At 40.0% G+C, this 24,167-nt stretch overlaps 1 protein-coding gene across 1 annotated transcript in view; it reads right to left on the bottom strand.

Annotated features, from left to right (window-relative positions):
- VAT1L (vesicle amine transport 1 like) overlaps nucleotides 1–24,167 on the bottom strand; it is a 40,016-nt gene that overhangs the window by 1,922 nt on the left and 13,927 nt on the right. The window contains exons 2-8 of the mRNA XM_063438435.1: nucleotides 20,918–21,047; nucleotides 15,596–15,811; nucleotides 12,367–12,509; nucleotides 8,019–8,122; nucleotides 7,315–7,370; nucleotides 5,975–6,169; nucleotides 4,086–4,169 (exon numbers count right to left, since the gene is read on the bottom strand). Of these exons, the coding sequence (XP_063294505.1) occupies nucleotides 4,086–4,169; nucleotides 5,975–6,169; nucleotides 7,315–7,370; nucleotides 8,019–8,122; nucleotides 12,367–12,509; nucleotides 15,596–15,811; nucleotides 20,918–21,047 (928 nt within the window). The remainder of the gene's footprint in view (nucleotides 1–4,085; nucleotides 4,170–5,974; nucleotides 6,170–7,314; nucleotides 7,371–8,018; nucleotides 8,123–12,366; nucleotides 12,510–15,595; nucleotides 15,812–20,917; nucleotides 21,048–24,167) is intronic.

Here is a 24,167-nt window from a genome sequence, read left to right as displayed (position 1 = left end):
TATGGAACGAGAAATCCAGAACCCTGGACATCCAAAAGTATGGACAACATAGAAACATCGAAACATAGAATGTGACGGCAGATTAGAACCAGTCGGCCCATCTAGTGTGCCCAATTTTCTAAATACTTTCATTAGTCCCTGGCCTTATCTTATAGTTAGGATAGCCTTATGCCTATGCCACGCATGCTTAAACTCCTTTACTGTGTTAACATCTACCACTTCAGCTGGAAGGCTATCCATGCATCCACTACCCTCTCAGTAAAGTAATACTTCCTGATATTATTTTTAAACCTTTGTCCCTCTAATTTAAGACTATGTCCTCTTGTTGTGGTCGTTTTTCTTCTTTTAAATATAGTCTCCTCCTTTACTGTGTTGATTCCCTTTATGTATTTAAATGTTTCTATCATATCCCCCTGTCTCGTCCTTCCTCCAAGCTATACATGTTAAGATCCTTTAACCTTTCCTGGTAAGTTTTATCCTGCAATCCATGAAACAGTTTAGTAGCCCTTCTCTGAACTCTCTCTAAGGTATCAATATCCTTCTGAAGATACGGTCTCCAGTACTGCGTACAGTACTCCAAGTGAGGTCTCACCAGTGTTCCGTACAATGGCATGAGCACTTCCCTCTTTCTACTGCTAATACCTCTCCCTATACAACCAAGCATTCTGCTAGCATTTCCTGCTGCTCTATTACATTGTCTGCCTACCTTTAAGTCATCAGAAATAATCACCCCTTAATCCCTTTCCTCAGATGTTGAGGTTAGGACTCTATCAAATATTCTGTACTCTGCCCTTGGGTTTTTACGTCCAAGATGCATTATCTTGCACTTATCCACATTAAATGTCAGTTGCCACAACTCTGACCATTTTTCTAGTTTACCTAAATCATTAGCCATTTAGCTTATCCCTCCTGGAACATCAACCCTGTTACATATCTTAGTATCATCAGCAAAAAGACATACCTTACCATCAAGACCTTCTGCAATATCACTAATAAAAATATTAAAGAGAATGGGTCCAAGTTCAGATCCCTGAGGTACCCCACTGGTGACAAGCCCAAGCTTCGAATATACTCCATTGACTACAACCCTCTGTTGCCTGTCACTCAGCCACTGCCTCGCCCATTCAACAATATTGGAATCCAAACTTAAATATTGCAGTTTATTGATAAGCCTTCTATCTGCAACAGTGTCAACAGCCTTACTGAAATCTAGGTAAGCAATGTCTACTGCACCATCCTGATCTATAATTTTAGTTACCCAATCAAAAAAATCAATAAGATTAGTTTGGCATGATCTCCCTGAAGTAAACCCATGTTGTATCTGATCTTGAAAGCCATGTGTTTTTAGATGTTCAACAATCCTATCCTTTAACATGGTTTCCATCACTTTCCCCACTACTGAAGTAAGGCTTACTGGCCTACAGTTGCCCGACTCCTCCCTATTACCTTTCTTGTGAATGGGCACAACATTCGCCAACTTCCAATCTTCTGGGACTACTCCTGTTATCAATGATTGGTTAAATAAATCTGTTAATGGTTTTACTAGTACACCACTAAGCTCTTTTAATAGCTTTGGGTGTATTCCATCAGGTCCCATTGACTTATTTGTCTTTAATTTTGACAGTTGAAATAGAACCTCTTCCTCTGTAAACTCAGGTGTAATAAATGACTAATTTATCCTTTTTCTTAACTGAGGTCCCTCTCCTTCATTTCCATCTGTAAATACCGAACAAAAATATTCATTGAGGCAGTCAGCTAGACCTTTATCCTCTTCTACATACCTTCCTTATTTTGTTTTTAATCTAACTAATCCTTGTTTTACTTTTCTTTTCTCATTTATGTATCTAAAAAAAGTTACAAGGTGGGTTACACTTTAAATTTGTTTTTCTTTTCCTGTCAGTATTAGAACTTATAAATACAATTCGGACAGCGGCGCAAAACTATGTGTTTCCAGCTTAGATGGTATTGTTTCTGACCATATGCACTGTTAAGGTACAAAATTAAATAATCCGTGTTATTCACTTCACCTGTCAGTGGTTTTAGTTACAATGGCACCTGTCAAGGGGTGGGAAATATTAGGCAGCAAGTGAGCACTCAGCTCTTGACTTTCATGTGTTGGAAACAGAAAAATGGCAAACAAAAAGACTCTGACAATGTCCAAATAGTGATGGCTAGATGATTGAGAGCATCTCCAAAACAGCAAGGCTTGTGGGCTGATCCAAGTATGCAGTGATTTGTACCAGAAATTGTGCAATGAACCATCATCGGGGTAATGGGTGCCCAAGGCTCACTGATGCACATGGGGAGTGAAGGCTAGCCCATCTGGTCTGATCATACAGAAGAGTAGCTCAAATTGTTGAATTAAACATCAGGTGCTTGCATCTGTCCTTGGTTGGCTGGCCTGCATAATTGGAAGGCAGACTGGCATGCATTCACACCAGGCTCACTTTCCAATTGGTGGGGCAGACCCATGATACATGTCACTGGTCCGCCGCCTTTTACCCTGCTCACTGACGTCCCATTTCACAGAATGCCAATGTTGATGGGTATGGATTTGGTTGAGAGATTAGCATTGGGTATGTATATTTTTTATAAATGGATCCTGTGTGTTTCCCTCCAACATCACCTTCAATAGATATGACACTTGGGAGGCATGATGGTTTTAGTATTTTCTTTTGATAAGATTCTGTAATTAGGTCCATTATAATTTCTAGCATCAGGCCCAATTAGTGCTTTATCTGGCCCTGTCTGTCAGATGTGCTGGAACAACAAATCGGATCCATGAAGGCCCGACGTCGCAACTTGCAGGACTTAAGGAATCTACTACTACTACTGATATCTTGGTGTCAGATACCACAGATACCATGCCTCAATACATTAGAGCTGTTTTGGAAGCAAGAAGGGGACCTACACTATATTAGGCAGATGGTTTTAATGTTGTGGCTGGACCGTGTATGCACTAAAATTCTGATTTTGCTGTAGTCTGTTCGCCATCTTGACCTACACAAATGCTCACTGGTGACAAGTTACTTCTACTGGCAGAAGACAGCTGTCCTACACCTTACTCATACCAGGATTACAGGTCAAAAACAGTTCAGGCACCCAGATATAGTGATTAATAAATCATGACATATTTAAGCAAGCTTTGACCATGATGTCACTGAGCAACAATATCTGATATGTTACTGTAAACATCTCTGATATTAAAAACTGGCAACATTTACTTTTAGAAGTTAAACTAATTGCTCTAATGATGAATATAAATGACACTGATGTCTCAGAGTCTGTAAACAAAAGCATATTTTATCCACATTGCATTGGGTAATCTTTTGGAAAACTACTCCCGGGTGCTTCATTTGCCAAAGAAAAAAAATCCATGTATTTGGAGCCCAGTGGAGAACATAGTGGTGCACGGTAAAACAACAGAGACTCTTTAATGGTCAGTGTTCCAGTTTGTACAAGGCTGGATGTTCAGTAAACACTGTAACAGGAGGTTTATTTGCAAAATAGGAAATTTGTTTGCAAACACTAACCATGTGTGGGTTTTATAAATAATATTACATAGACAAACTGTCCGCACAGACACGGCATAGCCTGTGAATACAAGGATTTTTTTATGGGCTGTCAATCAGTGCCTGACGAAAGGTTTGGCCACTTGGCAGCCATTCTAGTGAAGGCTATGGCCTTTTGGCTAGCTGTCTGATGAGCATTATGGCTACTGGGAAACCAGCCTGGTGGAGGATATGGCCACATGGCAACGGCCCAGTGAAGGGCATTATCACTCTCTAATCAGTCTAATGAAGAATATTGCCACTAAGCAACCAGTCCAGTGAATGCAGTGGCCACTGTCTAATTAGGCTGAATGTGATGTCCAAGATCATAAAAGCCTGAGTAACACCCTTTGTCCAATCGAGGCCGAACAATTAGCCAACAATGGGCATGACCACTTACTAAGGCTATTTTCTAGCACACAATTAGCATGCTCTGGTTCTGCCACAGTGTGACAACTGAAATACTTTAATAAGTAACAGTAAAGAAGTGGTTGGATAGACTAATTTGGGTAACAGTATTTTTGTATAACTAACCAGTGGGGTTGGAGTCTTCTCCACATCCAGAATGAGCTTTCCAATGTTACCTCTGTCGTGAATTCGCTGCATTGCTTCTTTAACCTTGAGCATGGGGAGAGAGCATTATTAGCTTATAAGTATATGTAGCACATCATTTGTCTGCATATCACAAAAACACTAGCTTACATGGATTTAGTGAAGTTTATTCTCTGTCCACAAAACGTGGCAACATTACAGATACAGAGATGATAAAATGTTAAAATGTTGCCGAGTTGGCAAGAAGGAAAATGTCTTTTTTGAAGGGCTACAAGCCCTTATTATGGTACCTGCACTCATATTGAACAGCCACAGAAGTACTTGGGTGGTATCAATCACATTCATTACATATATTTTTATTTTTAGAAATAAATAAATAAATCTGAATCTTGAAGATTTATTTCACTGAGGTGAAGGACATTGATCCTTTATAGACCTGTTATTGACCATGCCATCTTCATGATAGTCTTTACGTGCCCTGTTCCAACATAGAATGTTCTGCTCTTGCATTAACAGCTAGACTCCGAGATGATAAAGTTTTTACCCTTTCAGGTCTTTGTCAATCCATTTCTACTAGAACTGTACTACTCATCAACTACCCTCTAGTACTCTCTTCATTGGTAAGCATATTCTCAGTTAATTGGCTTAATGTTGCATGCCGGATGTGTCAGCAGTGTTGGGATGAGGCAATACTACTAAGCAAGTAGTGGGAGGCCCACACTCAAATGCTAAATTTAGGTCTAGTGCAAATCTAGCCCTCAATAATTAGTTTCTACTAAGTTAGAACTGCCTCAGATTTATGTAGGTCAGAAGGACCTCAACTAGAAAAATGCATCACCAACATTAATGGAGACTATAATCACATAAAGGAAACCCATAAGACACTCCAGGTTGTTGAAGTGCTTTAGGATTTAAAGAGGATATGTCACTTTTCAGTATTTAATAAAGACAACATCTTTAGGAAATACTGTTTAAGACTGTGTTGGAATTTCACTGAAATTCCAAATGCAACCCAAAAATATCAATAAAACAAAGTAGGAGTCTGATATTAACAAAAGTTGACCAAAAGAGAAGCTCTATCGTCAACTGTTGCCCAATCCCAGCAGCCATTACAAATGACGGCTGTTGGATTTAGTATTTGTCTATGGTAATGCGGGATCCTTCATAGACCTCAGTGGTGTACTCTTGCAGCTCCTGGCAGCTGAAGCACAAGTCCAACAGACCTGCAGCATTAAGATGGCGGCTGCCACGAGGGACAGCCAGAGGTAAACAAAACACACCTAGCCTGCACCCCACGTGGCCACTAAATCCACACAAGATCTGTCTTTCATGGGGGTCTTTGCGAAATATGCAAATATCCCCCAAACTTTAATAGTGTCTTCTACCTCCTTCCCCGTCTTACTTTATAAAAGTGCCAATTTCAAGAGAAGCATTCTCTGTTGAAGTGCACTGATTGGCACACAGGCGCCATAGGACCAAAATGCTTCACTAAAAAAGGCTTTGTATTTGCGTGTGAGCTTCCATTCTTACTATTGCTGATCTTGTGTACAGTATGGAAACCCTATATTCCCTGGATTTAAAGTAAATAAACTTAATGTTTGGAGAACCCGGGTTTATAGCGACAATTCAAAACTCCAGCACTATAAATACATTTATTTAAAATGCAGGCAGATTTTTTGAAGTCAATGGGTCAATATTTAAGGTGGTCAGTGTTGGCTAACCCTACCAAAAACTGAGTGGGCTGTTTTCAACCCTGATAAAAACGCTTTAGACATTCAACTTTTGATAGATTTGGATGATAATGCAGGAGTGACTCTTTCACATTACCTGCAGCAGAGAGCAATTAAAACACTCAAACAAGATCTACTTACCTCTTCCAAAGCCCACAACGAATCAACTAATGGTTTGATTTTCTTCTCATTGTATAGGGCCAGAAGTTTATCAATCACCCCCTTAATGACTGGGGCACGGTTCTGCTTGAAGAGCAGGTTTAGCAGTGAGAAGCCAGCCATAACTTTATTCTCTTCATAAAGTTTAATAGGATTCACTTTTTCGACTTGCCACCACTTGAAGAAAGCAAAAACACAGTGCATCAACAAGAAGGTTCCACCAATAATCCACCACACTAATTATTATGCTTAATTGAGTTAAATAGAACATATTATGATTTTTTAGTTATTCTATTTTGCAATTTTTTTTTCAATGTTTTGTCGGCTCACCACCCCTTACTTTTTAGTGAATAAAATAATTTCTTCTAAAAATAAAACAACATTGTAACGGATCACATGGCACCCCGACTGGGTACCTCTGTTGAAGGATGCTCCTAGCGCTTCCTGAGGGCTCCAAGCACTCCAGCAGACACCTCCAGGCACTGGACGCTACTCAGTCCTGGGAAATCTGGAACCGAATGGGGAATTAGCTCTAGTCCTTACAAGGACTTTCCCCGCTTAATCTCCTGCAAGCTGGAACAGCAGACACAGGAGCAAATCTTCTTCCCTCCAATAACAGGACGACACACAGTTTTGGAGTGTAAACAGGAACAGACAGAGCTGTGGTTTTATTGTTTCTTATATACACATTTTTACACAATGTTGCCACCCACATGGCTTTGTAGCACAGCCAATCAAATACACTATAAAACAGTTAAACACTCCCTGTCAGGACAAACAAACCCTCCCCTATGCATGTGATATAATTACTGTACACAATGGGTTACTGTAATTATTACAGGCAGGAAAATACAGTTTTTACACAATTCTTATAACTTCTAGAATATACATCCAATCTCCATAAGTTACATATTATTAATCAGCACACTTCAAATATAAACATATCCAAAATTCAGACAATTCCCTTCAGTGGTTAAAAAGTTAGTTGGAAGTCCTTTTTGACCGAGGAGGGACAAATCAGCCAGTTCCAACGCCCTGCTGGAGAACAGTGGGGGGCAAGGAGGGAGGCACACCTTCCTATGGATTCAAAGGGGCAGAAAAAGTGTCCCAAAATCCAATAAGCCCAAACAATGTTTATAAAAGGCAAACTCTCCCAGGGGCCATAGTCAGAAGGTAGGAGGCGGGCAAACAGGCCCCTCCAAAAACCAGTGGCGAGGTCACTTTCGCCAAAAACATGATTATTCAAAGGAGTGTAACAAGGCTTGTTTTTCTGTGTATTATACATATTGGATTTCACTGTTCAAGTAGTTAGTGACACTTACTGATTTGGCAAAGCTGAAGAAACTTTTTGTTTCACCCGTGACCATATTGGATGAACCTAAAATATATATAAAAAACATACTTAATTAAAAAATAAAAAAAACAAATGGTTGAAAAATAAAAAAAAGTCAATAAACCAATGTTCTATGGCCTACATTGTTGGAATACAGAGATGGTGGTAGGGATGTTTATAAAAACAAACAAACAAAAATTAAAAAGTAGAAAACGTGGAGAAGTCAACCTGGAATCCAATAGTTCCAATGTTACTGCCATCACTTTACAAATAGTCTGTATACTGGAGCAGACCACCCAACTCTGGATGGTGTGATATAGTGAGAGGTGGGGCCAATGAGGAGGGTGTGATGCCAGCAGCATTGCATGACATACGGCCAATACACTAAGCACTGCCGAAATGCATTTGTAGGCGCCTAAATGTCCTGAAACTCATCAAAAGTGCAATGAAGTGTGTATAATTATGCACCTGTGCTGCACTTTCCCTGTCATTCTATTAGTTGATCAGGGGGATTTATGGGCAAATCATGTCATACAATCTTCATTCGCAATTACAATTAAAATACAAAGCAATATCATCAAGACTAGTAACGAGTCACATGATCTGTTATAAAGAAAAGAAAAGATATCACTGAGCTACTAGATTGAACTAAACTACAAATACACAAGTAGTTACAAAGAATCAAGAACCTACCGTATAAAATATATGTTCCCAAAGGCTTAAGAAGCCCAATTCCTTTTCCAGTGTTTTCTCCACATAAAGAGTCCAAGACAATGTCTACTCCATCTGGGGAAATTCTGCAATAAATGAAGGAAAAACTAAAATATTAGTATAATGTTTATTTAACGAGCAGAGTTAAAGGGACACTATAGTCACCTGAACAACTTCAGCTTAATGAGGTTGTTCAGGTGAGTGCTACAGCTACCCGGAGCCTTTTTCTTGTAAGCACTGTATTTTCTGAGAAAATGCAGTGTTTACATTGGAAGCTTGGAACACCTCTTGTTGCAGTCAATCAGACGGCCACCAGAGGGACTTCCGAGTTCAGAGGCCCTAAAAAGGCCTCTCGTCCGATGCATTCTGGGTGAATACATCAGACGTGCTATCGGCACACAAAGCACTGTGAACGCGCTTTGTGTGCTGATAGCCTGTCAGCACTGCTGTGGGCGTGGCTTCAGCTGACAGCTGAAGCCCGAACCCACAGGGACGCTTACTGTCCACAATAGTGGTTGAAGGGGGGGGGAGGAGACCTACTCTCCTTCCCCCCCGGCCCCCACCGCTGTGCGGCGGGTGGGGGCCCTAAAATTATCAATAAGGGGGGACCTACTGTCCCCCCCCGGCCCCCACCCCTGTGCGGCGGGTGGGGGCCCTAAAACTATCAATAAGGGGGGGGGGACCTACTGTCCCCCCCCCCCGGCCCCCACCCCTGAGCGGCGGGTGGGGGCCCTAAAATTATCGATAGGGGGGGGGGACCTACTGTCCCCCCGGCCCCCACCCCTGTGCGGCGGGTGGGGGCCATAAAATTATCAATGGGGGGGGACCTACTGTCCCCCCCCGGCCCCCACCCCTGTGCGGCGGGTGGGGGCCCTAAAATTATCAATGAGGGGGGGGGTGGGGGCCCTAAATACAAAGGGAGGGGGGACCTTAGTTAACCCCCCCCCAAAAAAAAATTATCTCCCTACCGAGCGCAAAAAAAATAATCCATCTTCACCCATGGAGGGCTCCGCGCAGACTGAGCTCCGCAGGGCGGGGAAGGCTTATAAAGCCTTGCCCCGCCCTACAATTAGGCTAAGAACACTCTGATTGGTGGGTTTAAGCCAATCAGAGTGCTCTTTGTCATTTTACAAGCGTGGGAAAGTTCTTTGGAATTTTCCCACGCTTGTAAAATGACACAGAGCACTGTGATTGGATGGATTTCAAGACATCCAATCACAGTGCTCTGTGTCATTTTACAAGAGTGGGAAAGTTCTTTGGAATTTTCCCACGCTTGTAAAATGACACAGAGCACTGTGATTGGATGGATTTCAAGCCATCCAATCACAGTGCTCTGTCATTTTACAAGCGTGGGAAAGTTCATTGGAATTTTCCCACGCTTGTAAAATGACACAGAGCACTGTGATTGGATGGGTTTCAATATAAAGTTCATATAAAAGCAAGAAGGAAGGCTGGGGGACCTGTCTTTCTTGCTTTTATATGGTGACTATAGAGTCCCTTTAAAGATTGCTGTTCGGACATACATAAAAATGTAAATTATGTAAATTTGCACAACATTATTTGTCATTTAGTTATTAGTAATTTAAGGAAATGTTAGGAGAATGAAGACACTGTATGACATCCCTTACATTGCAATATTTCATAGAAGGTCCAAAATTTTAACATTAAGGAAAAATATTTTTTGTCGTATACATTATGTAGGATAAAATAGTCAAATACAGGATATTTGGAAGGATCCTGTTGGAGCTATGAGCAAAATGAAAACGAAGTGTAAACATTTTAAGTTTTTTTTGGTTAATATCCATTTACTCTTAAAGCAGATCTGTTAGTATTTCATAAAGAAATACAGAGGTATTTACTAAAATGAGAATTCAAACTGCATTTCAAATGTAAGGTCAGAGCACCTGAACCGAAAGCATAGACGTCTTAGACAGTTTTTTCCAGTTAAGCTACTATTAAGAGTACTCACTGTATTGAATAACCTTGACATAAAAAAAATACTGATCAAGACTGATTTCAATGAAATACCAATGCAATCCATAGACATCAGAAGACAAAGTATGGACTTCTTTGTCTTACGGACAAGCCAGAGGTGGACAAAGCCAGACTATAACACAAGGCAGAGCTCCGCTGTCAACTTTTGTCAAATCCCAGTAGCCTTCACAAGTAAGATTCAGGCATCGATCAGTGGAATCTTCCACAAACTCAGTATTCTACTATTGCTCATGTGCCTATGTAGAGCAATGGAGAGGCTCCAAGCAAATGAAGATCCAGTAGTTGAAGAGGACCAGCAAAATGAAGATACCTTCCCCTGCTCCCCGCAGTCACCCAAACCCACACTGGATCTGTTATGACCCACGTACCTAAACATGCTTCTAGTAGTAAAATACAGACATCTGAAAAGTGTTACATTGAAGTGGACTGATTTCTGTACTGCTCGGATTGATGTCAGGGGCCTCAATAGCCCTTTCCCCTTCAGAAATAAGCCATTAAGTTTTAATCTCAAGCTTTCTTTACAATGGGGGAGGCTGTAATTTGCAATGCATTTGCAGTGGTCCGAATTAGACTCTAGTAAAGAAATGTGTTCCTGGAGTATTAAAAGCATACCTCCAAACATTCCAAATGGATAAAGAGGGACATTTTAATTTTCGGAGTGTGACTGGTGGCTGGGCTGTTCTGAGAAACTGTAGGTGACTCACTAATAGGTTTATACAACTAAAATGTAATTTAGAACAAAAACAATGTATCTTATTTACACAGACTGATTTCTAAACACATTAATTGTAGTTTAAAGACACGTTATGGTGAGTATTATTGCTGTGGAGCTCTGATATACACTCAGACACACCAACAATATAGAAAAATGGGACATTAGGATAAATAAGAGGGACTGTTCCTCATAAATAGGAACACTTGGGAGGTACATTAAGACATTCTGGACGAACTATATTTCTACACTGCTCTGCAAATATGTTCCACAGCAAAGATATTATTTCATGTATGGTAATAAAAACAAGCTGTAAGTGCAGTGTCGACTAGCATCTGGGTCACTAAGATTAATTTTCATTCCATGACCAAACGATGTCAGCAAAGCCTTCAGAGATACCCATAGCAACAGCAGCATTCAGGGTGTATTTAAAGGCTCTCGTGTCTCTTTCGCTGGATACAGCTACCATCAAAGTGTGCCAAATAGCAGACTGATGATGTCTCAAGAAGGAAAGGATTACAAAGCCAGGTCAGCAGATACAGGTCAAGTCTAATTATTCTAATTCCTTTAAAGCAGCTCTATCACCCCCAAACACCACGTCGAGCACTTTATAAAGATAAAATCTTTCTGAAATGCTCATAAAGACTAGTATTGACATTTTATTGAAATGCCAGTGCAGTCAAAATAGATCAGAAGACAAAATAGATCAGAAGACTAAGTAGAGACTACTCTGTCTTATGATAAATGCCTAACTTGACAAAAGGCAGAGGCACGACTGTCAAGTTTTGTCACTTCCAACAGCTGCAGTCTTGTGGGATCCTCCATAGACTCGGTGTACTCTTGCGCAAGTGCAAAAATACAGCATTGATGTGGGTTACCAGCAGAAGAAGAACTAAGATGGTAGCACCGTTGAACAGAAGTATCTGGTAAGTATAGCTCACCTCTGCTGCACCACTGGGTCACTGCACTCCAAGCAGTGATGTCATCATCTGTGGTCTTTACAAAATATGCAAGGACCCCAGAAGGTCATCATTTTTGCCATTGTTGAACATAAAAGATTACATGTAGAGTAGCCCTTTTGCATATTATATTTAATGCATGCACGTAACTAGATTTTACCCTTTCCTGTGCATCTCTTTTCTTTTGCTCTACGAGAGCAACCATCATTAAGTCCATCTGGTCAGAAGCCCCATTTTATACTCCAGGATAATAAACAACTTGAAATGTCGAAACCGATACAGAAGGCACTTTTTAGCTTGCCAGCACTGCATTTCGGCTCTTGGTCTTAGGTATGATATGTAATGCGTACGACAAGAAAAAAGAAACAAATAAAGCAGCCCTAGTTGAAATGCAAAGTCTATTAGCTCAAGTCTTCTCAGAACTGGATAATGCTGGTGGACTTTATAAAGGCAGAAGGTTCTCTACAGTTTGAATTACAAAAAAAATCTGCTATAAAATTTAGCATCTATGTTTTTGGGTTAAGATTTACTTTTGTGATTGTCTACGTTTGTGTCCTGAAACATAAATAGAATCCAGTAATATAGAAGGCAACTGCCTAGTCACATGGATGATCTAGAACCCAGAACCTTCACGGGAATTTCACAGCATCAATGCATGTCTTACCGTTTCACTTCTTGGACATAATCAGAGTTTCTGTCAAAAAGGTGAGTGAGGGAATTCTTGATGGCCTCGTGTTTAAATGCTGAAGCTGTTCCGAAAACTTTGACATTGGGAACTGTTGAGCAGAGCTGTGCGACAGCTTGACCCTGAAGATAAATAATATTGTATTATTGTTGTCCTAGTAGGGATCTCGATTTATCCATCAATTGCTACACTGACCAGGACAAACCTTTAACAAAGAAAGTGGGCTAACCTTATCTTTCCACTCATCCGTAAACTTGACATTTTTAGAAGGCAACTCATGAAAATAGATGCTTTAATCCAAGCCACATATGACTAGTTGGTAGATGGTTTCATTTTCTTTTTTGCTCTGGATAGTTTATGGATAGGGATGCTTTATAAATGTATGCAAAGCACAAAAATGTCATGGTCCAACAATAACTTGTCAGAAGCATAAACAGAGGACTGTTCAATGCCTGCTTTACCCAGTAACTATATTTTGGCTCTTAGTAAGCATTTTTATGTTTTTTTTTTTTGTTGGCCTAAACGGTCTATACCACATCACTACCTTTGAAGGTATACTATAGTTCCAATATGAAGCCGTATTCCTGGCACTAAGCTACCTCTGCCTCCTCCTTGCCTCGCACCACCCCCGCCACGGTGATTAAAGGGTTAAAAATGTCTTAAGGGTGATGAGTGTCTAAAGCAGGGCTGTCCAACCTGCGGCCCCCCAGATGTTGCTGAACTACAGCTCCCATGATTCCCTGGCTATCTGTTTCATTGAAATAATCATGGGACTTGTAGTTCAGCAACATCTGGAGGGCCGCAGGTTGGACAGCCCTGGTCTAAAGAGTTAAAAAGCTTTTATTTACTTACCTAATCCCAGCGACGATATCCCTCGGCATACCTCGACGAGAGGGCGCTAATGTGCATGTGCGTCGAGTGCCGCTCACGCATTAGTCCTCTCCCTAGGAAAGTATTGAATCAATGTTTTCCTATGGGGCAATAGCTGACGCTGGATGTCCTCATGCACAGTGTGAGGACGCCCAGCCTCAGTTACCGGACCAAAAGTGTCTGGTAGACCGCTACTGGAGGCTGACCTAGTGCTGCAATGTAAACCTTGCAATATCTGTGGAAATAAGTGCAATAGGGGCATTGCACCCAGACCACTTTAATTTCCTGGTATGCCAATTCAGTCAGCATTCATGTAATAAACATGTGAGTGTCATGTGCCCTAGCACCTTGTGAACCCAATGCACAGATATATGTTTGCGTTAGACGTAAACCCACATCCAAAGGCAAGAAGTAGCAAAAATGTCTCTCTTTGTGAGTGATCAGAACTGGTATTCTATACTTATTTTGTTACTGAGCAGGAATCTCTGCTTTAGCCTATGGTACTAACAAGCCAATCAAAGGCAGATAAATCTGAACCTCACAAGCTCTTGATGGATAACTGCTCTCATCAACATGCTGCTGGCTGAGAGTAATGGAAAGTGCAATCCACCAATAAATAGGGAAAGTGTTGCTTTTTTTCTTTTCTAAATATGCAGTAAAGAAGAATTTTTTTTACTAAACACCTGTTTAGCATATAAAATAATAATCTAAACAAAAACAATGCCTCACAGCCGTCCTGATTTTGGCAGGACAATACTGACTTTCAGTTCCTGTCCCACCATCCCAACTTAGCTCCCTGAAGTCCCAGGGAACTGTCCCAAACATGCATAGTGCAAGAATATCATTAGAAGAGTTTGCGCTATGTTCAGGGAAACAGGATTGAGCACATATCACTGAAACAGTGATCCGTACAAGGCCTGCCGTCACTGGATTGGACTAACATAATAGGAGGACCCAATCCATTTAACCCCTCCCGCCCCACGGCATTCCAATTCTCTTGATATCGGAGTTGGGAGGCATGTAAAATTGAAAGTGCTCTGTACAGGTTGTTTACATGGAAAAATGTACTTTGGGTTTACGTGCTAAAAACCAATTGGTGAATTGAAAAAAATATCTTCAAATACAGTATCAGCTTCAGTATTTTAAACTACATTTTGCAGTTTGTTTTTCAACTGGAAGCTTAAAGGAACACTATAGGGTCAAGAACACCAACATCTATTCCTAACCTTAGAGTTAAACCCACCATCTAGCCCCCCTGGCCTCCCCTTTACCCTCTAATCATTGTAAAATATTACCTCTATTCCAGTCGGCTGGTGCTGGCTCTGTCCCTGATCTGCCTCCTTAACTGACATCATCAGAAGTGGTGATCTCAGCCAAACACAATGCTTCCCCATAGGAATTTGCTGAGATTGTCAAAGAAGGAGATCAGAGGCAGAGTCAGTACAAGCCAAACACAGCCATGGCCAATCAGCATCTCCTTATAGAGATGCATTGAGTCAATTGAATTAAATTGAGTCTTCTTGCATGATGAAGAGGGGCCCAGGAGTCAACATGCTGCCCCGGGCAACCCCCTAATCGTTGGCACCAAGGGATGGACCCCCCAACCCCATTCCTCTCATGGAATAGGTGAATCAGCCTACTGTAAAAGCCTTGCACAGTAATGGCAATCCATACACAAAGTGGGGATGGCAGGACAGGAACCAAGACATTTGGGGGAGCTTACTGCAGTTTAAATATTTTGACCTTAAAGTTTAATTCACTTTCAACTTCTGACAATTATAAGTTTAGTAAATAACTATAATAACTAATTTATTTTGTTTATTTCTAACATGGACCCATGAATACGGAGTGTACCATTTTCAGAACAATGCTAACGTTTGAAGAAAATGTTGTCATTAACAAGCATGAATTATGAAAGCCTTTAACATCAGCATGGGGTACACGGTAGAATGGTGCAAAGAAGTAGGAATCTGGTTGCCATGTCATGATATATATATACTTCGAGAATTAAATAGAGCCTTGAAGCATGTATATTCCAAGGTGTGCTTCGAAAGAGAGCTTATTTATTTTAATGATTTTGTTTTAGCATTTTCTTGAATGGTAGTGCTTGGTTACTCCAAATTACAACAAAGCAAACAAAACCACACGTTATGTTTGTTTATCATGCTAGAGAAAAAGTGTAGTTTGAAATAGTTTTTCAACTATTTTGTACTAAATTTCGATGCATTGTATCAGTTAGCACACTTCTGTGCATTAATTCCAACCATTATTTGACTTGATATACCCATTGTCATTCCAATTCTAAAAAGAGTCAAACAGTAATGTGCAAGCAACTTACGACTCCACCACCAGCAGAGTGAACCAAGACCGACATTCCTTCTCGTAGATTCGCAACCTCAAATAACATCATGTATGCTGTAACAAAGTTCATTGGAAAGGCAGCTGCTTCGGGAAAAGTCATGTCCTCCGGAATCTTATATACAAACTCAGCGGGAGTGCATGCAACCTCTGCCCAAGCATTGTAATTTACAAAAGCCATAACACGGTCACCAATCTGGGGGGACAGAAACATGCAAATACAGCATTATCAACAATGAGTCCAGATGTCTGAAAAAGAATACAAAGTAACTTTTTACACTTTTCTCATACAGTCTGTTGAGTGCTTAGTTTTCATTGGGATTTTATTCTCCCCGCAGTGTGAAAAGTTTCTAACATATCGATAATGATAATAGTCAGGTCAATCTGGCTTAAAAGAATCACAATAGTGTCAGGAAAACAAACCCGTTTTCCTGACACTATGTCATCCTTGGGGGCCCCTCCCCATCAAGGTCCCCCTCCCGTTAAAACCCATTCAGCAGCTTACCTTAATCCAGCGACAATACTTTGGTAATCTGCAAGAGCAGCGCGCGCATTCTAACAGTCCATCGGAAGCGCCTCTAGCGGCATTCTAACAATCCAGCAGAAGCGCCTCTAGTTGCTGTCAGGAAGACAACCACTAGATGTTGGATTAACCCTTCTATGTAAACATAGTAGTTTCTGTGAAACTGCTATGTTTACATGTGAAGGGTTAAAACCTGAGGGACCTGGCACCTGTCACAAGTGGTCTGGGTGACTATAGTGTCCCTTTAAGTAGACTAAGAGTTAGATGTTCCCAGAAGATACAGAAATAAGATATACATCCAGAGGTCTTTGCAGAGAACGCATTTTACAATTACTAAAACATAACCAGATTATTGTAGCTACACTGCTGAGAGGGATATAAATACTTTGTTTAGAGCAGCATTTTTAATCTTGCATTTATTTTTTTGTAAGCGCTCTCATGGCAAACCTATTAACACTACTGGTGCTAAGAAAGACATAATGGATCTAACAGTATATTGTGAATGGGAATTTTTATGTTTACAGTCTTGTCCTGGTGTTCCCCGAGATTCATAGCAAATGGACCTATATCCCCCCAAAAGAGTAGATGATCCAATTCTCCAGTTGCCATGCTTAAAAGAATAGTTCTTCTAGGTTTCCTCAAAGAAACCTCACACGTAGCCTGAAAATCAAAATGTATCTTTATTCATTTTTTGTTTTACTCGTTAGCCGTGTAATGGTTAAATCAGGGTCTTTCTTTGATTCTTAATTACTGTCCCACAGTGAGAGCCTTCTATTCATGTCATCAAACAATGTTGCCATGGAGATATGATCCGTCATATCACAGCAACATGTACACTCAGGAAACGTGACTCAAACGATAATTGGAGAAGGTGCATGCTATTTGTTGAATTCGCTGTAAAAAGGTCACAGGTTCCTTATTAAATGTCATATAATTGAGCGCAAAATAGTGAACCAATCATTTTCTGTTCTTGCGTTTTTTTTAATTATTTTGTTTTGTACATTGTAGGTCAAGGCTACCATGACACAGATTCAATCTCAATTGTATTGTGTGTGTGGCATGAGTGCACATAAAGTTCTATCCGGTACGTTATAATCCAGGCTTGGAAACCGATCAATGACATTCAGCTAGACTCACAACACATTCAAAGTATTCAAAATGCTAAGTTTTAATGCTGGTAATGCCACCAAAGTCAGTAAACATTATCAAGAATAAATGGGAATTTTGTTATCTGAAATTTTTATGAAATAGTCATTAATCAGGGTTAAATTGCATTAATGACAATTTAATGACAAAATAATAATAAAATAAAAAAAAAGGTGTATTTTATTTCACAAACTGAAAGTTACAGACAGGCAAATAAAATGATGGTGCCAAAAGGTTAAAAGGTCTAATAGATTAACAAAGACTTGTTAGTTAATATTGCCTGCAAATGTCATCAAGTCAGGGTAGGTATTAGTGACGTTCATTCTACTATCTCCCGAACACCGACCACCCCTGGCTCATTAAACATCAAAGAAAGCCACAGAATGAAGTGCTCTCTCTGTGTGGCCACCGTATAACCGAACGCCAAACGCTGGAGAAAAGGGTGGCCATCTTGTCGCACGAATGCAGGGAGCGGGACCTGGTCGTTGAGTGTCTAGAACTACAATTCGGACAATCGACTGCATGAACACTGGTGAAAGTATACGAACACCTGCTTCTTTCTGCGACAAGCCAGGAGAGCGCTGTTCGGTAGGTTTGTTTGCATGAACAAACGCTACCTATGAGCCAGGGGAACTGTTCAACTTTTTGTACGTTTTAAAACTCCCGAAATAGACCGCCTGCTACCCCTGAAACTGATTTGTGCAAAATTCTAAATTATACCCCGGTGGTGATTCGGCTGTATTCGTGGGATCTGAGTGCTATTTGAACAACTTGGGCGCTCAGATTCGGGGATATAATACTTGTGTGGGTTCCTATATGTTTTGTATGTATTTAAATATTTAATGTTTTTATTCTGAGTCACTCTGACACAGAAAATTGTAACCATTTTGTGGGAGTGTTCTGGATGTGTTTTACTGCCTCCTGATTTTGTATATATGAGGGCCAGTTGGCCACAATAAACACATTTGTTTCTACCCTTCTTCAAGTCTAGGCTGTTGTTTGGGGAACTTAATCACTATTGTGCTTGGGACTCAGGAGATTTATAACCGATACACTCAGCCGGAGTACAGGGGATCCGTTACACTGGTGGCAAGTGGCGGGATTCGTTTCCCGAACTGAAAGAAGAAGTGAATGGCCCAGCAATACGAACGTCTCAAACGAACGACGTTAAAGGAATTACTGGAAGCTCAAGGGATAGTGGCAAGCAACAAACCACATTAATAAGCCACATTAATCGCCGAATTTGTGGAGCGCGACCGAACCAGTAACGCTGAAATGGATAACATGGAGGAAACGGAGTTCCAAAAGGATGTAAGATGGAGACACAGCATTGTGGGGCTCAATCATTGGCAGGATATTGTACAGATCATATAGATAGAACTCTTACTTACCCGGACACCCCCAAGCCAATTTGTTAGGGTCTAGGCTGGTGTGCCATTCCATGAAACTGGGGGGGGGAGCAATGTGACAAAATCCACTGTTTTGCCTCCATAGATGATGTCCTCCTCAGAAGTTCTATGCCTAGTTGCTGAACCCCATTCATGTTTTACCCATTCGGGAACTACCATCTCCCAAACACCGACCACCCTGGCTCATTAAACATCAAAGAAAACCACATAATTAAGTGCTCTCTCTGTGTGGCCACCATTTGTATAACTAAATGCCACGTGCTGGAGAAAATGGCGACAATTGCACGAATGCAGGCAGTGGGACCTGGTCGTCGAGTGTCTGGAACTACAAGTCGGACACTCAACCGCATGAACACTGGTGAAAGTATACAAACGCCTGCTTCTTTCAGCGACAAGCCAGGACTTTTTGTACATTTTGAAACTCCTGAAATAACCCAAACGGCTACCCCTGAAACTCTGGAACTGATTTGGGCAGGTGCCTCATGTGCGGTTGGTCAAAACGTTACCCCAGTGAATTCTGAAACCCCTAGTCTGAAATATTTGGATCTCTCCTGTGCTCTTCTGTGGCTAGAGATTACCAACCCCCTAGCTCCCCACTCAACATCCCCAATGTATTTACTTGATCTGGTCCCCTCCTCGTAATAAGTATTAGCAAGAGCAGTATATTTTCATGTTTATAAAAAAACCAAACAAGCAAACTGAAAAGGAAACATTGATACTTACCTGTTGAAGTCTTTCATCAAAATTTTTCTCCTTCAATCTTACATAGAAATCTATATATTTTCCAGTAATTCTATTAAGACGTATAGAGATTTTAAGAAAAAACTATTTTAAAATAAGGTCCTTCTGTCGCCTGTCCTACAAGTGGTTGACCTGCCCTTTGTCACAGTAACAGTCGTGCATGCACTGTAGTTGCTCTGATTTTCCTTTGGCACGTGCGTCTTGTGCTTTGCGTAGGTATATGTAAATCTATATAGTTACATAGGGCGAAAAGAGACTTGCGTCCATCAAGTTCAGCCTTCCTCACATATGTTTTTGCTGTTGATCCAAAAGAAGGCAAAAAACCCAGTCTGAAGCACTTCCAATTTTGCAACAAACTGGGGGGGAAAAAAATCAGTTTTGACCCCAAAATGGCAATCAGATATCTCCTTGGATCAAGCAGCTATTACCCCACTAATTAGAATGTATTGATAGTCACTCTATTCAGAAGCATATGTCCTATCCAATGTGTCATTGTCATAGTAGATTTGCACCCTACAAGCAGGGCCAACTGAAAGAACATCTCCCATCTTGGCACCCACTTATAAAAATGTCTACTGAAATTGGTACTTTAACTGTAAACAATTACAAAACTTCAGGCACATTATGTGTCTGGAGTCTTACAACAGCCTTATATGTATGTATTAACATAGCAGGAGATATGAAATTCTAAATTAAACATGCTCACAGGCATGCTGACAGACATTCTACCTCCTTTTTTTTTTCCATGGAAGATGTATTATTCATAGCCAGGAGAGGAATGGCTAGTGCTTCATAAACAGCAGCAAGTTATTTAACCCCTTAAGGACCAAACTTCTGGAATAAAAGGGAATCATGACATGTCATGTGTCCTTAAGGGGTTAAAGAAACACTATCGCGTTAGGAAAACAAACCTGTATTACTAATGTTATAGTACCTTAGTCTCAAATTAGATTTACGGCACTATCGTTCTGCATTAAAAAGTTCTACTTACCTTTTTTCTCAGTGCACAGACTCTCTTGGCGCTACTGGCGTCCAATCCAGTGTTCCTCAGAACACAAAACACATTGTACACATTCTACAATACAGCAATGTTTTGCAAGGTTACATTTAAAGGGCCACTGCACACATTGAGATTTAGTGATCTGGGTGGATTAAATGGTTCTTTAACTCCTAAATGGCAGAGAACTGTTCACTGAGACTGCAGGGATATGATTTATACAGCAAAACCGCTTCATTAATCTAAAGTTGTTGTGGTGTCCCTTGATATGATAAATTATACATTAATTTCATAAGGCGATAATTTTGATTTAAAATACATATTATGGAAATCCACAATTCCATCATCTAAGATGATACATATATTAGTGCGTTATATTAAGAAAAGATTACAGTGCACCTTTGGCGTGATTTTTAGTCACAGTTAACCCTCTCATTATATAATGTCAATTCAAAAAGTATCTGATAAAGTTAACCAATAATTTACCTCAAAGCCAGTGACATTTCCTCCCAGTGCTTCAACAATTCCAGCCAACTCAAAACCAGGGATCAGTGGTGTTTTCGGCGGGTTATCTATATTTCCTTGTCGAACCATCAGATCAATGAAATTGAGACCGCTAAATAGAATAATTTTGGAAAGGAGAACAAAAAATATATGATAAATTTAGCTGTAGACGAGACCAGAAGGAGATGATAAAAAAAAGTCACTTTGTTGCCATGGGGATGTTAAAAAAAGTGTTTACAAAAACATTTTCCATCAAAATGCTTACTTTTACGCTTTCAATGTATCAAATAAATTGCTTTGAAAGCAAGTTGTGTATTAATGCAAAAAAAAAAAAGAAAGTAAAAAAAAAAAAAAAAAAAAATGAAAGTAAAAAGTGTTCATGCATAATATAGATCACACATTTAAAAAAGAATTAAAGATAATAAAATAGACCTTTTTACATTTCTGTATATACTGAACAATTTGCAGCTTATGCCATCATCTTTCCCTAAGCCTGAAAGAATACCTCCCAACATTTCACATGGACAAAGAGGCACACTTTAAAGATGGACATTAGGATAGAAAAGAGGGCCAGAGGCCTGAAACGGAAGTGTTTATAGCAAAAGGCCTGCAGGGGCTGACTTTACTCACTAGAAAAACTACAATAAGCTGTAGTTGTTCTGGTGACTATAGTGTCCCTTTAATAGGCACAGGAGGGATTTATGGGAGCAGAAGTTTATCTGTCATCTTTCTAATTAGCTTCAATAATAAAAGTGATGTTGGTTTCTATGAATGACTTAGCTATCGCTTGTATATTATTTAGTAGTGAGGGTAAACCACAACTCCCATAAACTCCTAACTTGCAACATTTTTGACTAATATATCAATATGAAACATTTTTGAAGCACTACAAGCAACATAACCACTTTAACACACTGTAGTAGTTATGTTGCCAGGATTCCACTAGCTAGCCTGGAAAGTGGGCGGAGCAATGCACGTAAGGGGCGAGTTGTGAGACAAGACAAGTCTAGAATTGGGAGTGTTGTGAAAATCGAATTATACTAACTGTCGCTCTCACTTTGAGAATTCAACGAGCAGGAAGGAGCAGTGACAGGCTGCTTAGATCTAGAATGCTTTAACGAGTACCACCCGCTGCAGAGGGTTAAATGCAATGCGGGCAGCCTCTAGGCATAGAACCTCACAGCAACTACCGATAGTAGAAGCATGTTACTCTAATGTCACCATGAGAATTGACATTAAATGACCACCCCAGGCACCATAACAACTTTATTGCAATTAAATATTAAATTCACTTTCCAACATTTCCTAATTTAATGAATAGCCTGATGTGGCATTAACTCTATACAGTCAAGTGTACCTTAACAACTCCTGTTTCTGCTTACTCATATCGTTTAATAAATATGTGCACACAATGGGTTAAAATGACTCCATGCAGCCCCTCCATTCTACTCCATAGCAACAAGTCTGTCTTACTATATTCTGTAATAATCATTTAAGAAAGGGCATAATAGAAGCCCATGTTTCCATTAGTAGTTATCTTCTTAAAAATCACTGCAGGTACAAAGACAGGGTGATCTAAGGTAAAATGTAATATGCCTCCGTATGTCAACTTTGTAGTTATTACACCAGAAACAAATGATGCAAGTATTTAAAGGAAAACGGTCCCTTTTCTGGAATTTACTCCACAGAAAAAAACATTGAGAAACATCTATAACTTGTATTCACATTTTTATTTCTGATACGATGCCCTGTTTTCTTTTGAAACTATAGAAAAGATTTAGCATATGACATAACACACCAGTTTGGTCAAGGCACAGCCAGGGCACACAATGCAGATGAGAAAAAGAAATAGAAACAATGTTTAATTTATCCTCTTCTTTGTATGCTTCCTTTACACTATATGGAAGGTGCAATGGACACAGCTTATAGCAATGACTGTCAGGGAGCCACGATTAAGGTGCTCAGTTGCAGTATAAAAAGGTGTCGAATTTTACAATTAATTTTATTTTTCACATCTCACAATTACATATTTGTTTAATGTAGGGGATAAGTTAACATATTGTTAAAAATATTTTTTGTGTATTTAAATATACTTGGAAGCAGAAGCTGTTTAAGAATTGAATACAGCACCCCACCTCAAAACTATATATTCTAATCTCAGATTTTTGGAGACATAGCTAGGAATCCTATGTCCATGGCCTTCTACCACTGGTATCACATAACTCCAAATTGGGGCACAGTATGCTCAAAGGTAAGGCAAGAAATGTCAGATCAGTTAAGGGTGCCAGTGTAGATGTCCAGTCTGTCAGTGTTCTGTAACATCTCCCGAACCATAGCACATAGCAGTAATGCTCCCAGTACAGTCCTGATTACCACCCTGGATGCTTCCTCTACTTTTGTGTCCTAGGTGACCACCTAGAGTCATCTGGATAGGCTTTGCCTGTTTACGGATTTGAGGGAAATGCTAGTATTTTCTATTTTCCAGAACAACTGCAATTCATATAGTAATAAGAGACACTATAGTCACCTAGATCACTTTATCAGGTAAATACAACTTTAAACAATTTTATTTTAATGTACAGGGGAGTGGGGTGCATTTTTCAAGTAGAGACAGAGACATCATAGCGTTAGGAATACAGGTTTGGATTCCTAACACTAGAGTGTTCGTTTAGGGAAGATTGGTGTAATAATATCAGTGTCTAATAATATACACAAACACATAAGCAGCGGAGCATTTAAAGGGACACTATAGTCACCTGAACAACTTTAGCTTAATGAAGCAGTTTGTGTGTATAGAACATGTCCCTGCAGCCTCACTACTCAATCCTCTGCCATTTAGGAGTTAAATCCCTTTGTTTATGAACCCTAGTCACACCTCCCTGCATGTGACTTGCACAGCCTTCCATAAACACTTCCTGTAAAGAGAGCCCTATTTAGGCTTTCTTTATTGCAAGTTCTGTTTAATTAAGATTTTCTTATCCCCTGCTATGTTAATAGCTTGCTAGACCCTGCAAGAACCTCCTGTATGTGATTCAAGTTCAATTTAGAGATTGAGATACAATTATTTGAGGTAAATTACATCTGTTTGAAAGTGAAACCAGGTTTTTTTTTCATGCAGGCTCTGTCAATCATAGCCAGGGGAGGTGTGGCTAGGGCTGCATAAACAGAAACAAAGTGATTTAACTCCTAAATGACAGTGAATTGAGCAGTGAAATTGCAAGGGAATGATATA

The sequence above is a fragment of the Pelobates fuscus genome, chromosome 12 (assembly GCF_036172605.1).
Source record: "Pelobates fuscus isolate aPelFus1 chromosome 12, aPelFus1.pri, whole genome shotgun sequence".
Lineage (NCBI taxonomy): Eukaryota > Metazoa > Chordata > Amphibia > Anura > Pelobatidae > Pelobates > Pelobates fuscus.
This window is presented reverse-complemented; position numbering and strand designations above follow the sequence as displayed.